This window comes from Lotus japonicus, chromosome 6, assembly GCF_012489685.1.
Source record: "Lotus japonicus ecotype B-129 chromosome 6, LjGifu_v1.2".
Classification (NCBI taxonomy): domain Eukaryota; kingdom Viridiplantae; phylum Streptophyta; class Magnoliopsida; order Fabales; family Fabaceae; genus Lotus; species Lotus japonicus.
In genome coordinates, this window is record NC_080046.1 from 31,593,119 (window position 1) to 31,607,583 (window position 14,465).

The window sequence follows — 14,465 nt, forward strand, 5'->3', positions numbered from 1 at the left end:
TTTCTGGTCATCGCTCGGCCACTGGGAAATCGGATTCTGGTCTTGGTGCTCCTTCTTAGAGAGATTTTGTTTTGGGGGTAAAGAAAGGTTTTCAGGCGCCATTATGCTCTGTTATGGATGTGGTGGAACTACTTGTGATAAGGGTGTAACTCATGTTCCCTAGTTTCCAATATCGGAGGAGTTTTCTACTTTGGTGTTTGCTGCAAGGTGGGGCTGAGAATCCCTGACGAAGTCCTTTTCCTTGAGTCGCTTAGGCCAATTCTACAAGGTGGCTCGACTTGTGTTGATGAAGGGAGAGACGCCTTGCTTTTCCCTGAAATTGCTTGTTCTACGGGAGAAGTAGAGGATGATGAGGCTTTTGAGGGACCCACTACAACATCGGTGATAGATGAGACACCTTATCCCGATTTTGCTCCCCGATAGTTACCAGGTTGGTAGTTGATCATTCACAGGCAATAACGGTGTTTTCTCCAAGTATTAATCAATTGGGTATTAGAGGAATCGTCTTCAATGATTACTCTGTGGGTGTTGTTTTGATAACTCTTATGCCTAGTCTCATCTTTAGAGAAAGGAAGGTTGTTCTTGCTTCTTACTTTGATAGTGGGCTTCCTTGGTCTTCTTCTAGATCTTCCCCTGATGTCTTCTTCATGGATGCGTTTCTTAGGCGTTTATTTTATGATTTCCTACCTCTTCTACCTCCAACTAAGGTGGTTGATGAAGAAGCCTATCAGGTTGGCTCGTTTCATCCATGTGTTGCTGGTGATGGGCTTGGTTTTTACTCCTCTCGTCTGGAGTGTTTGGTCCCATTTGAAGTTGTGGATTTGCTCAACCTCAGCTCTCTAATGTGGCGGATGGTTTGGATTCGTCGTCTTTGAAGGCCTTTGTCCTTGATGATCTTTTTGCTAGAGGGTGTCCAAAAAAGGGCAAGAGACGTCGCAAGCCCCGCCTAGTGTCCTTGGCCACTTCTGTGAGTTTAGGTGCAGTTGATGGTAGAGGTCCTTCCTCAAGTGCGATTATGAGATTGGCCAGATGTTGTGACACTATAGAAGGCTACGCATATGAGATCTAACGGAACTTGGTGTGTTCCAAATGGAGACCAAATTATGGTAAGTAGTAAGTTTTAATATTATGATTACATCTAAAATGATTTATCTTATTACTATATTTTAGTATAGAGAATATCAAAAACATGAATTAAAAGAAATTAAAGTTTACTCATTTTCAACAAAAACTATATATTAATATCTATTCATATTATTATTTGTTATAGGAAAATTTGAAGAATGTGGGTGAGTTGCATCAAGAAGAAATTTCAAATGCTCAAGTTCCATTAGCTGAACATTTTAAACTTGCATTGGGGACATCGCGAAACCACTTGACATTTACAAGTAGTGCACCAATAACCAAAAACACAAACGAACAATTGATTCAAGCTCAAGTTGAGAATGTACAAAAACGAGCAAATGATTTGGAGATGGAAGTGCAAAAACTAAATGATAAATTATAAAAAGGAAAGAGGAGACTAAACTATAGTAGTCCTTTCCAAGAGATGACTCTATTTGACGAGTTTATTTGAGTTATTTTATATCAAAAACATTTATATAAGTGTTTGAGAGATCTTACACAAATAACTTGTGGTCTACCATAAATTTTAAGCTTATTTTTAGAAACTATTTAGATTAATTTATGAATAATTAATAACTTTTTCAAATTATGCACATCTAATGTCATAAATACTTACTTAAATAAACTGTTTACACAAATGCACCCCATAAATAACTCCTTATTTTAACTCTTAAAAAGAAGAAGAAAACTTGATAAAGAGTGATCCTAAAAAATTTCCTTAGAAAACCAAATGGGCTGTACGCCCAAATCATCCTCCTTAGGGCCTATACAAGAAAGCCTGGATCTGCAGTATCTTTTGTGATGAAGAGTAAACAGACAGAAAAAAAAAAAACACATTTTTAGAAAGGAACTTGATACTTGATAGTTCATTTCATTCCCATCACCACCTTCTCTCTCTGCTCATTCCACAACACTCTCCTTCTTCCTCTCCCCCTCTCTCTCTCTCATTGGCTTCGCTCACTGCTTCAGATCTCGCAGCGTAACACTGCCTCTCCCCTTCCACCATGGCCGCAAACGCCCCCATTTCCATGAAAGAAGTCTTAACGGTGCGTCATTCCGCGTTTTCCGAGCTCTGATTTCGCCCCATCAGATCCCAATGTCACTCACCATTGTCACCGTTTCGTTTGATTCATCGACCTGTGGATTCGATTTTTCATTTTTGTGATTGAAATTTTCATTTATTTTTTCTCCGATTTGGTGATCGTTTTTTTTTTTTTTTATCAATGCAGCTGGGTAGCGTGGGAATCAACCCGCAATTCATCACGTTCACTCACGTGACGATGGAATCGGAGCAGTACATTTGCGTCAGGGAAACCGCTCCTCAGAACAGTGTTGTCATGATTGATATGAACATGCCCATGCAGCCTTTGAGACGCCCCATCACTGCTGATTCCGCTCTCATGAACCCTAACACCAGAATTCTCGCTCTCAAAGGTGAATTAACATTCTCTGATTTGTGTTACCTGTCAGCTCCTGGTCACAGATTCTGATAGTATTGATTCAATCATTGTGTTTGTTGATTGAAATTTCGGATCATGTCATTGTGATAGTTAATGGATTTGATAGCTGTAGGTAGTGTGCATATTTATATGTGTTTGGATTTTGGTTCCCCATTGAATGTGGTGTGGTGTTCTTCGTGCAGCTCAAGTTCCGGGCACTACTCAGGATCATTTGCAAGTGTTCAACATTGAAACGAAAACAAAGATGAAATCATATCAAATGACCCAACAGGTGTGACTTTGTAGAATCTTCTTCCCGGATGATGGGTTGGATTGTATCTGTGATTGTTAATTGTCTTGTGATTTGTCTCCTTTAGGTTGTTTTTTGGAAGTGGATAACCCCAAAGATGCTAGGTGTAGTCACTCAATCGTCTGTGTATCATTGGTCAATCGAAGGTAGAAAGTCTTTTTCTATTGTCCGTTTGTGTCTGTGATTCTATATAAAGTTGACAGTCGATCATCTTGTGCTTAGTTTGTACTCTAATTTGAATTTTTGTGAATTTAACGTTTTTACCATTTTTCATATGTAGGTGATGGTGAGCCTGTCAAGGTGTTTGACCGAACAGCTAATATGGCAAATAACCAGATTATCAATTATCGTTGTGATCCTAGTGAAAAGTGGCTGGTTTTGATTGGAATTGCTCCCGGTTCTCCTGAGGTGTGTGTTTCCTTTCGTATAGAAACTTTCCATCCCTTGCACTTTGTGGTATCACCAGTTCCCCTTACTGTATCTTTGTGTTTGTGTGTCAGCTCACTAAAAGGTAGCAAATTTTCTCAAATCCTATGCCATGGGTTGATTGTGACTATTTATCATGAGGAAATTTATATGAACTATTGAAATGTAGTCACTTAGTGCTATCCTTATATGTACACCTGGTATACCTAAATTACAGGATCGTAACAAACCTTTCCTATTCCTCTTTCTCACCACAATATGTTACGCACTTGAATGACATTTGTGAAGGGTGCATGGATTTGTGATGTAAGTTGGTTGTTTCTAACTGATATTATGCCTAAATATATTATAGGATATATTATGCTTGTTTATGAAATACCTTCTGAATCACTCATGAGAAACAAAAATTTCATACTTCCTGTTGTGAATAATTTAATGATTTAGCCATTTTACTCTAATTGTCCTTTTTTTTATGTATACACAATATTGTGATATAAAAACATTGAAGTTTTTCTTATGATTATTTCAGTAAATTAGTCTCCCCTCCCTTGAGAGAAGCTTGAATTACACTCCCCTCTTATTTCTAAATCTACACTGGCCTCCCCTAAGAGATAAATATATATATGCGCTTTAGTCCGTTTTAATATAAATAGGCTTCTTATGGATATATTTTTTCTCTGTTTATGATTCTGTCATCATTAGTATATAGTTTTAAATCCTACTATAAATTATGGGACATTTTAAAGATGAAATATATATTTCGGATGAAGTTTAGAAGCTGAAAAAAAAAAGTTTTAAACTTCATTTTATCTTCTAAAATCAATATTCGTGTTTGAGCTCACCTTAAAATATTAAAGTGTGCAAAATTAGTTAGTGATGACAATGATTATTGTAAAAGAAGAACAAATTTGCTAGGAGACATGTTCGTAGTTGTTCAAACCATTAAAAGATTCATTAATGCTAAAGTTTACTAAATTGTTATATATATTATTATATTTAACTCTTATGAGAGGGGAGTGTATATTTTGGATTAAGACGGGATGGGAGTCTAATTCAAGCTTCTCTCAAGGGAGGGGAGAATAATTTACTCAAATAAATTTACTTGACCTTGTTTTCTAATTATTACGGGTGTGTTTGGGTTCAAGTTGAGATCAACTTGAAAGCACATTCAACCCAACGGAAATAAGGAGTTCCTTTCATTTTCGGGTTTTTTTGTAAAAATTGTCCCCTAACACTGTGAACTGAGAACCAGATACACACTCAATTGCTGGTTCAACTCTACATTTTCCTGAGTTTTTTTTTTTTCATTTATTACTTAATTTTTTTATTTTTGTTGTTTATATATAATCTTTTTCACTTTGAATTTTAGAAAATTTTCCTTACTGTGTTTACTAAATACAACGGTTTTTGACTTGTTGGTTCTCTTGCTTTTTTAGATATTTTAAATATATTATCCTCCTTCAACTTTTTTTGCATACCTTATTAATGAAATCATTTTTTCTACATATGTTATGTAGTTATATTTTAAGATTGGAAATTTTACAATTCTTTCTTTTTATGGTTTAAAATTCCCTGGTATTTCATCCTTTGACATGATTCGGATTGATTGCAGAAGATCAAACCTTCTGAAATGATTTATTACTGGATTAATGGTATTTTATATTGTTGGTTACAGAGGCCGCAACTAGTAAAAGGAAACATGCAACTCTTCTCTGTGGATCAACAACGGAGTCAGGCTCTTGAAGCGCATGCAGCCTCATTTGCCTCATTTAGAGTACTTGTCCCTTCTTTGTGATTTATTATTATGGATTTCAACTGTGTGGCTTGTAGGTTGAATGCTGTTTTTTTTTTGTAATTTATACAACATGTAGGTTACTGGCAATGATAAGGACTCGATTCTTATTTGTTTTGCATCAAAGAGCTTCAATGCTGGACAGGTTACATCGAAGATGCATGTCATTGAACTTGGTGCCCAGCCAGGTATGCATGGTTTTTTTTTTTTTTTTTTTTCTAAAAGTAGGTATGCATGGCTAGATTATCCTTTTTCAGCAAAAATACAGATTGTTAAGGATGATATTATTTTTTAGTATTAATTTGATATATTAATAAAATAGGAGATAATGGGATATAAATCGGCGGAAGTTTACAATCTAATTACAAAACTTCCATTTGTTGTCAGGCAAGCCAACATTTACCAAAAAACAAGCAGATCTGTTCTTTCCTCCAGACTTTGCTGATGATTTTCCTGTGTCAATGCAGGTACAAGTTTAAACTTAAATTTGGATTCTCTATTCCCAATAGATATTATGTTAAATATTTGATTTGTTTTTATTGTGCAGATTTCGAATAAATATGGCTTGATATATGTTATCACGAAACTTGGGCTTTTATTTGTCTATGATCTAGAGTCTGCCACTGCAGTTTACAGAAATCGAATCAGTCCGGATCCTATATTTTTGACCGCTGAAGCATCAACTGCAGGAGGCTTTTATGCCATAAATAGACGTGGTCAGGTGTTGCTTGCTACTGTGAATGAGGCCACCATTGTGCCTTTTGTTAGCGGTCAGGTATTTTACGTGTTACACCATTCTTGAATAGTTAGGAAAACTTTTTTTCGTACCTACTTCTAAATGTTTGTTTGGATATTGTGCAGTTAAATAATTTGGAACTTGCTGTTAATCTTGCTAAAAGAGGAAACCTCCCTGGTGCAGAGGAATTGGTAACTTGAGTTGCATTTGATTTATTATGTATTTTATTTATCTGTCATTTTAAAGTTTGTGTTCTGACCATGTACCAAAAAAAAGTTTGCGTTTTGATTATTGTTTCCAGAATTGGCTGACTCTCTGATGAGTCAGATAAATGCTTGACTAGAATTTTTTTTTCTATGCGTTCTGTCTCATAAATTGTAGTTGTCCTAAAAGCATCTCCGGAGTGTAATCTAGAGTAGAACAATTATCGTCAAGTCGATTAACATAAAATACAAGAAAATGATGAACAATATATTATTTATTTTTGTGGCATCTGCTAGTACGATTTATTCTGTCAGAGAATATCAGGATTGACACTCCACAGTTTGTAAGCTTACCACTACTTGTGGGAAATTTGGTCAAAAGAATACGAAAACCATGATTTTTTTACCCTTTCATATAAATTTCATTAAAATTACTTTTGCATAAAGTTCGCCAAAACTGTGATGTTTTTCTTAGCTGATTTCACCCATGGGAATCATTTTGCCCGTGATTGTAAGTTTCTGTCGATTTTCTTAGGTTGTTCAACGTTTTCAAGAGTTGTTTGCTCAGACCAAGTATAAGGAAGCTGCAGAGCTTGCTGCAGAATCACCACGGGGAATACTTCGTACTCCTGACACTGTTGCTAAATTTCAGGTATTATTTGCATTACATATGGTGGTCCATTCATATTTATTGGGTTTGTTAAGTTCATGCATTTGGTTTGTGGTGTGCTAATGAAATTGAGCCACCTTAATATGGAAATTTAATATGCTCTTCATGTCAAGTTCTTGATTCGCCCTTGTTAATTTTCTTCAGAGTGTTCCTGTGCAAGCTGGGCAAACGCCACCACTGTTGCAATACTTTGGAACTCTGTTAACCAGGGGAAAACTCAATGCTTTTGAATCGTTGGAACTGTCACGACTTGTCGTAAATCAGAACAAAAAGAATCTTTTGGAAAATTGGCTAGCAGAGGATAAGCTAGAATGCTGCGAGGAGCTTGGTGACCTTGTGAAGGTCCTGCAGAAATTTAATTTGTTTTCTCTTTTGTAATTGCACTTATTGATTTTTGTAGGTTTTTGGGAAGGAAATCTAAACTATCTTTTCTTTTCAAAGCAACTCATTTCTGTTCCTTGATTTGTTTTTCATACTTCTTTCCTTTGTCTTTCAAATTATAATGAGACCGGCATATAATGCAGACGGTGGATAATGACCTTGCATTGAAAATCTACATCAAAGCTAGAGCCACACCAAAAGTTGTTGCAGCTTTTGCGGAGAGGAGGGAATTTGACAAGATCCTGATATATTCTAAGCAGGTAATTTTCTTATTTGGTTTAGTAGAATCACAAAAATAGTGATATGAATCTTATATTGTATCTCATGTGTTGCTTGGCGTAATTTTGTATATAGTATATTTCTGATGCATTATTCTCTTTTTCTTTGCTGAAGGTTGGATACACACCTGATTACATGTTTCTTCTGCAAACAATTTTACGGACAGACCCACAGGTAAGCAGGTTATTTCTGAACATAATTTTGACTCACAAGTTACACTTCACTTCTGAATGGGTTCACTTTTGTGGTGCACAGTGCACTTATTTTTTTTCAAAGGTTTAAGCGTATCATTACTTAGAATTCGTTGCACCTCATGCATGGCTGTTAAATAGGTCCAAATGGAAATGGTTTCTTGATGCTTGTGATGTTTTCCTTTTAACAATATTTATATCGTGCTAATCTACTTTGAATTATTTATTTTTTTGAGCATCTACATTGGTTTTTTTATTGGTGTGTAGCATAATACAAAACTTCCTTCATTGCAGGGTGCTGTAAATTTTGCTCTGATGATGTCTCAAATGGAGGGAGGTTGCCCCGTTGACTACAACACAATAACTGATCTCTTTCTTCAGGTCTATTTGCAATTTACTTTTTTTGTTTAATGGTACCTGGTTCGTTGTTCTCATACTATTTTTAACTTCGATGTAACTTAAAGAAGGCTGTATCATCGATCATGTACAAGTACAACATTTTTTTTCTCTCTCGTGGTGTTCATTCTGTTCTGTTTTCAAATTTTAAACTGAGAAAAGATAATAATGATATGAAACCTAACCTCTCTTGAAAGTTGAAACTGGTTTTGGTATGCTTTTTGACAATTTTTGGCTAACATCTTTTCCTATAATATCAATAACTGAGAATTATTTGTTAAAGCAAGAAACAATTTTACCCTTCTTTTTGTGTGGGCTGGAACCTTTTCTTTATATTTTTCTTCTGCTACTTTTTAGAGAAATTTGATCCGTGAGGCAACAGCTTTTTTGTTGGATGTGCTGAAGCCAAATCTGCCTGAACATGGATATCTTCAAACAAAGGTTCTTTTATTTTATGCGCTGTTTATGTTTCCCTGAACTTAACAGTATTGCATATAGTTTTTTTTAAAAGAAAAACATGATGATACTCAATATATTGTTTTAGGTTCTGGAAATTAATCTTGTGACGTTTCCAAATGTTGCTGATGCCATATTGGCCAATGGCATGTTTAGTCATTATGATCGCCCACGCATTGGACAACTCTGTGAAAAGGCGGGGCTGTTCATACGGGCTCTTCAGGTTCTTGACTTTTCTAATTGACTAATTCTGATGCAATACTGACTGACTAAGTGGCGTTCCTTGTGAGAATAATTTCTTGAACCTTGTATTTGTTATGTGCAGCATTATTCTGAGTTGCCTGATATCAAACGTGTTATTGTGAATACACATGCCATTGAGCCACAGGTATGGATTGCAATTGCTCAAATGACCTAATCTATCATAAAACCATTTTACATTCTGAATATATGATGCTTTGCAGGCTTTAGTTGAGTTCTTTGGAACCCTTTCCCGAGAATGGGCACTTGAATGTATGAAAGATCTTTTATTGGTCAATCTTAGGGGCAATCTTCAAATAATTGTGCAGGTACTGTTTTTGATAATGTTGCCATTAGGCAGTTTTTTATTCCATAAGTCGATTATTAGAGAATCTTATTTGCATTTTGCATGATTTTTAGACTGCTAAGGAATATTCTGAGCAGCTGGGAGTTGATGCATGTATTAAACTCTTTGAGAATTTCAAATCCTATGAAGGACTGTACTTTTTCTTGGGTGCATACTTGAGCTCCAGGTATTTCATATTAAAGAATGAGTTACCTTAGTTCACTTGACAGTCTGCTTTGGTTTTCTAGTTTTCTTTCAATTATTGTAATTTACCTTTTTATTCTTTCTTGTATAGTGAGGATCCTGATATTCACTTCAAGTACATTGAAGCTGCTGCTAAAACTGGACAACTTAAGGAGGTAGAGCGTGTGACTCGGGAATCGAATTTTTATGATGCTGAGAAGACAAAGAATTTTCTAATGGAAGCCAAGCTTCCAGATGCACGTCCACTAATTAATGTGTGCGATCGTTTTGGTTTTGTTCCGGATCTTACCCATTATCTTTATACTAACAACATGCTTCGCTATATTGAAGGTTATGTTCAAAAGGTAACTTTGTTTCAGGATTCTATTCAATTTTTGTGATTCATAGGATACGGGTGTGTTTTAAATCTAACAAAATTTTAAGACTAATATTTAATTATTACACTTCTCGCTTTTAGGTCAATCCTGGAAATGCTCCTCTAGTTGTAGGACAGTTGTTAGATGATGAATGCCCTGAAGATTTCATTAAAGGTCTCATACTTTCAGTTCGTTCTCTTCTGCCAGTTGAGCCTTTAGTTGAAGAATGTGAGAAGAGGTGTGCTAGTTTTCTTTCTACCTTTCTTTTCCAAAGTCATTGCCATACTCTTTCTCATATCACTTGTTTTGCATAGGAATCGTCTCCGCTTACTGACTCAGTTCCTGGAGCATCTTGTAAGTGAAGGAAGTCAGGATGTACATGTACATAATGCGCTGGGTAAAATCATCATTGACAGCAACAACAATCCTGAGCATTTTCTCACAACCAACCCATATTATGACTCTCGAGTTGTTGGTAAATATTGCGAGAAGCGGGATCCTACCCTTGCTGTTGTTGCTTATCGAAGAGGGCAATGTGATGATGAGCTAGTTAATGTAACTAATAAAAATTCCTTGTTCAAACTCCAAGCAAGGTATGTATATTGTCCTTCATAAGGAAGATATCATTATGTTTTATAATACTAATTTGAGTCACTCGTGTTATTTTTTTTTTTCAGATATGTTGTGGAAAGGATGGACTCTGACCTCTGGGAGAAAGTTCTTAATCCTGAGAATGAGTTCAGAAGGTTGTTGATTGATCAAGTGGTGTCTACTGCTTTGCCTGAAAGCAAGAGTCCTGAACAAGTTTCAGCTGCAGTGAAAGCTTTTATGACTGCCGACCTCCCACATGAGTTAATTGAGCTTCTTGAAAAGATTGTGCTACAAAATTCTGCTTTTAGTGGAAACTTTAATTTGCAAAATTTGCTGATCCTTACTGCAATCAAGGCAGATCCTTCTAGAGTTATGGATTACATAAACAGGTTGGACAACTTTGATGGGCCTGCAGTAGGGGAGGTGGCAGTGGAAGCACAGCTATATGAAGAAGCATTTGCTATTTTCAAGAAATTCAATTTGAATGTTCAGGCTGTTAATGTCCTGCTGGATAACCTTCAAACTATTGATCGTGCTGTGGAATTTGCTTTCCGGGTTGAAGAGGATGCTGTTTGGACCCAGGTGGCCAAGGCGCAATTAAGAGAAGGATTGGTGAGTGATGCTATTGAGTCCTTCATTCGTGCAGATGATGCAACTCATTTCTTAGAAGTTATAAAGGCTGCTGAAGATGCAGATGTATACCATGACCTGGTAAAGTACCTTCTCATGGTTAGACAGAAGACCAAAGAGCCCAAGGTGGACAGTGAGCTCATTTATGCTTATGCTAAGATTGATCGGCTTGGAGAAATTGAAGAGTTCATACTTATGCCAAATGTTGCCAATTTGCCGAATGTTGGAGACCGCTTGTATGATGAGGCTCTTTATGAGGCTGCAAAAATTATATTTGCTTTTATATCTAACTGGGCTAAGTTAGCAGTAACATTAGTAAAGCTTAAACAGTTCCAGGGCGCTGTTGATGCTGCCCGGAAGGCAAACAGCGCAAAAACTTGGAAGGAAGTTTGTTTTGCTTGTGTTGATAATGAGGAGTTCCGCTTAGCTCAGATTTGTGGTCTCAATGTCATCATTCAGGTGACACTCTTTTCTTGTATATAAGTTGACATTTTGAATTTTTTTTCTCATGAAGATTGATTTCCGCCACTTCACTTCAAAAAATTTCTGTAATTTTTGTGATACATGGAAACGTTTAAATGCAAGTTAAATGATGCACTGCTGCTAAATACTTAAAACAAGTAGCTCACAAACTGTTGATTACTTTATCTAACTTTTTGAAGTTTTCTGATTACATACTGTATTGTTATGAAGGTGGATGATTTGGAGGAGGTTAGTGAGTATTATCAGAACAGAGGATGCTTCAATGAGCTCATATCTCTAATGGAGAGTGGGCTAGGATTGGAACGTGCTCATATGGGTATCTTTACTGAATTGGGAGTTCTTTATGCAAGATATCGTGAAGAGAAGCTAATGGAACACATTAAGTTGTTCTCAACTAGGCTTAACATTCCAAAGCTTATTCGGGCATGTGATGAACAACAACACTGGAAAGAACTTACATACTTATACATCCAATATGATGAGTTTGATAATGCTGCTACCACTGTCATGAATCACTCTCCAGAATCTTGGGACCATATGCAATTCAAAGATATCATAGTTAAAATTGCCAGTGTGGAACTCTACTATAAGGCTGTTCACTTCTACTTGCAAGAACATCCTGATGTAATAAATGATCTTCTAAATGTGATTGCTCTTCGTGTGGACCATACCCGTGTAGTAGATATAATGAGGAAGGTGTGCATGTCTTATTCCCTATAGCCAAATTCCTACTGTATAATCTTATTTTGTTAAATATCCAATTGGCTTTAAACATCTTTTATAATAACATTGTTTGTGATTTTTAATTTTTAGGCTGGCCACCTCAAATTAGTCAAGCCGTACATGGTTGCAGTCCAAAGCAATAATGTGTTTGCTGTGAATGAAGCTCTGAATGAAATATATGTTGAGGAAGAGGACTATGATAGACTTCGAGAATCAACAGATCTGCATGACAATTTCGATCAGATAGGTCTTGCACAGAAGGTGAATCCTGTCTATCTTTTATCTTATTTAAAAAATTTAGTAAAAATTAAGATGTGGATGTTTCTGAGAAATCCAAAGTGTTTGTATATTATTAACTGGCTTCAACAATACACTTGAGCAGATTGAGAAGCATGAACTTCTTGAGATGAGGCGTGTTGCTGCATACATTTATAAGAAAGCAGGAAGATGGAAGCAATCCATTGCTTTGTCAAAGAAAGACAATCTTTACAAGGACTGTATGGAGACTTGCTCTCAATCTGGGGATCGTGAACTCTCCGAAGATTTGCTTGTCTACTTTATTGAGAAGGTGGTTATTTTCTTGTCCTTTTTTGTTAAGTTTTGAACTCCAGTATTTAAGGATTAGATACTAAATAGGCTAGGCCCTTTTGGGACAGTGCAGTTTGACTCCTGCTTCACTTTAAAATAATTTTGTTTTTTTCTATCTAGAGCCCATTATTGGTTTCTTCCGCTTGCTTCCTGCACTAGTTCTTTTCCGTTAATTTTTACAAAGGAATATATTGATATTTCTGCAGGGGAAGAAAGAGTGTTTTGCATCATGCCTCTTTGTCTGTTATGATATCATACGGCCAGATGTTGCTCTTGAGTTAGCTTGGATGAACAACATACTTGATTTCGCTTTCCCGTATCTTCTACAGGTATGTTTTTGTTTGGGTCCCTTAATTAAATTTATTGAAAAGAAATTTGTTCTTTTATTGTTAACTGTCTTTGCTTAATTCTTTGAAGTTTATTCGAGAGTATACAAGCAAGGTAGATGAGCTTATCAAGGACAAAATTGAGGCACAAAATGAGGAGAAAGCAAAGGAGAAGGAGGAAAAGGACGTAATTGCTCAACAGGTACCTGTTACTAATTTCCTTTTATAAGACCATCAGTTTTATATTCTGTTTGATTATTCGATTAACATTTTTCAATGATCTCCAGAATATGTATTCCCAGTTGTTACCACTTGCTTTGCCAGCACCACCGATGCCAGGGATGCCAGGAATGGGGGGAGGATACGGCCCTCCACCACCTCCGCCAATGGGCGGAATGGGTGGAATGGGGATGCCGCCAATGCCTCCTTTTGGCATGCCCCCAAGCTACTGAGTTGACAACCAAGGAGAGGAGTTCAGCATAAATTTTGCTGGTGAAGTTAGTTGAGAATGTTTCATTTTTGCATTCAGGGTTACTTCCTTAGGGTTAAAGAATTTCACGTGGTGGCACCAAGCATCTGCTGTCTGGCTTGCTACTACTTTCCAATGATTGCGGCTTTCTGCACTTAAAGTTTTGAGTTCTTATTCTTTTGCTTTCTTTCTCTTGTTGTTTGATCATTCTTGTGGGAGCCAAGGGTGGTCACTTGATCCTGGTGGATCTTTTTTATTCTTTGGCTTGGTTGTGACATGTATAGTTTATTTTCTCTAATTATTATTTGTTTACGTAGTGATGTAGTCATAAATGTATTCTGTCTAGGACTTAATTGTTCTTTATGGTATATAAACATTTACCTAATATTGAAATTGGTCTCTAATTAGGACTTGAATGTTCTGAATTCTGAATATATATTTTAATTCCACCACTCTAGTTCCATTATTATTCATGTTAAAACGTTAAAATACAGTTTAAGCAGAGTTTGGCCTAATCCAGAGGTTCCAATCTCAATCACTTAGCACTCTTTAGGTAGCAGAGAGGGGAGAAGCGAAGTAGGGTGGTTGAAGTCTATGTTAGGAGAAGGAAGGTAGAAATAGGGGTAAACTGAAAAGAAAAAAAAAAAGGCTTAAATAAGTTTTTGGTCCCTAACCTTTACCAAGTGCTTGGTTTTCGTCCCTCGTCGGAGCAAAGGTGGGTTTTAATCCCTAACCTTTGCCACAAGATTTGGTTTTCATCCCTCCGGAGCTCTGGGTCAACGCCGGAGCTCCGGTGGCCCATGTGGCATGGCCACGTGGGATTAATGAGCTGACGTGGAATTTGTTTTTTCATTTTCATTTAAATTAATAAAAAAACATAATTAATTAAGTAAATAAAAAAATTAATTCAGTAAATAAATCTAGTAATCTCAACATCTTCGCACGGCCTTCATCCTCACATCAACATCTTCACTGGCTTCATCATCGCAAACCTAAATTCAATCCAAATCTTCACTGGCTTCCTCCTTCATCTTTTCATTCTGATCCCTAATGCTTTAAAGGTCACACATTTCCTCCTTCAACCCTTCCCAACTCAAATGCATCC

The 14,465-nt window shown here is 36.4% G+C and overlaps 1 protein-coding gene across 1 annotated transcript; it reads left to right on the top strand.

Moving 5' to 3' along the window:
* The first annotated feature begins 1,984 nt into the window (after positions 1 to 1,984).
* On the top strand, positions 1,985 to 13,776 carry LOC130726934 (clathrin heavy chain 1-like). The gene is made up of 30 exons (XM_057578253.1): positions 1,985 to 2,171; positions 2,355 to 2,559; positions 2,768 to 2,856; positions 2,942 to 3,020; positions 3,155 to 3,282; positions 4,976 to 5,074; positions 5,172 to 5,280; positions 5,480 to 5,559; positions 5,640 to 5,867; positions 5,954 to 6,019; positions 6,567 to 6,683; positions 6,846 to 7,043; positions 7,226 to 7,342; positions 7,476 to 7,535; positions 7,847 to 7,933; positions 8,306 to 8,389; positions 8,493 to 8,627; positions 8,730 to 8,792; positions 8,869 to 8,973; positions 9,065 to 9,177; positions 9,286 to 9,538; positions 9,652 to 9,788; positions 9,865 to 10,143; positions 10,228 to 11,230; positions 11,465 to 11,950; positions 12,068 to 12,238; positions 12,360 to 12,545; positions 12,772 to 12,894; positions 12,983 to 13,093; positions 13,179 to 13,776. Exons 1-30 carry the CDS (start codon positions 2,130 to 2,132, stop codon positions 13,341 to 13,343), a joined length of 5,118 nt encoding a protein of 1,705 aa, XP_057434236.1. The 5' UTR covers positions 1,985 to 2,129; the 3' UTR covers positions 13,344 to 13,776.
* The last annotated feature ends 689 nt before the right edge of the window (positions 13,777 to 14,465 follow it).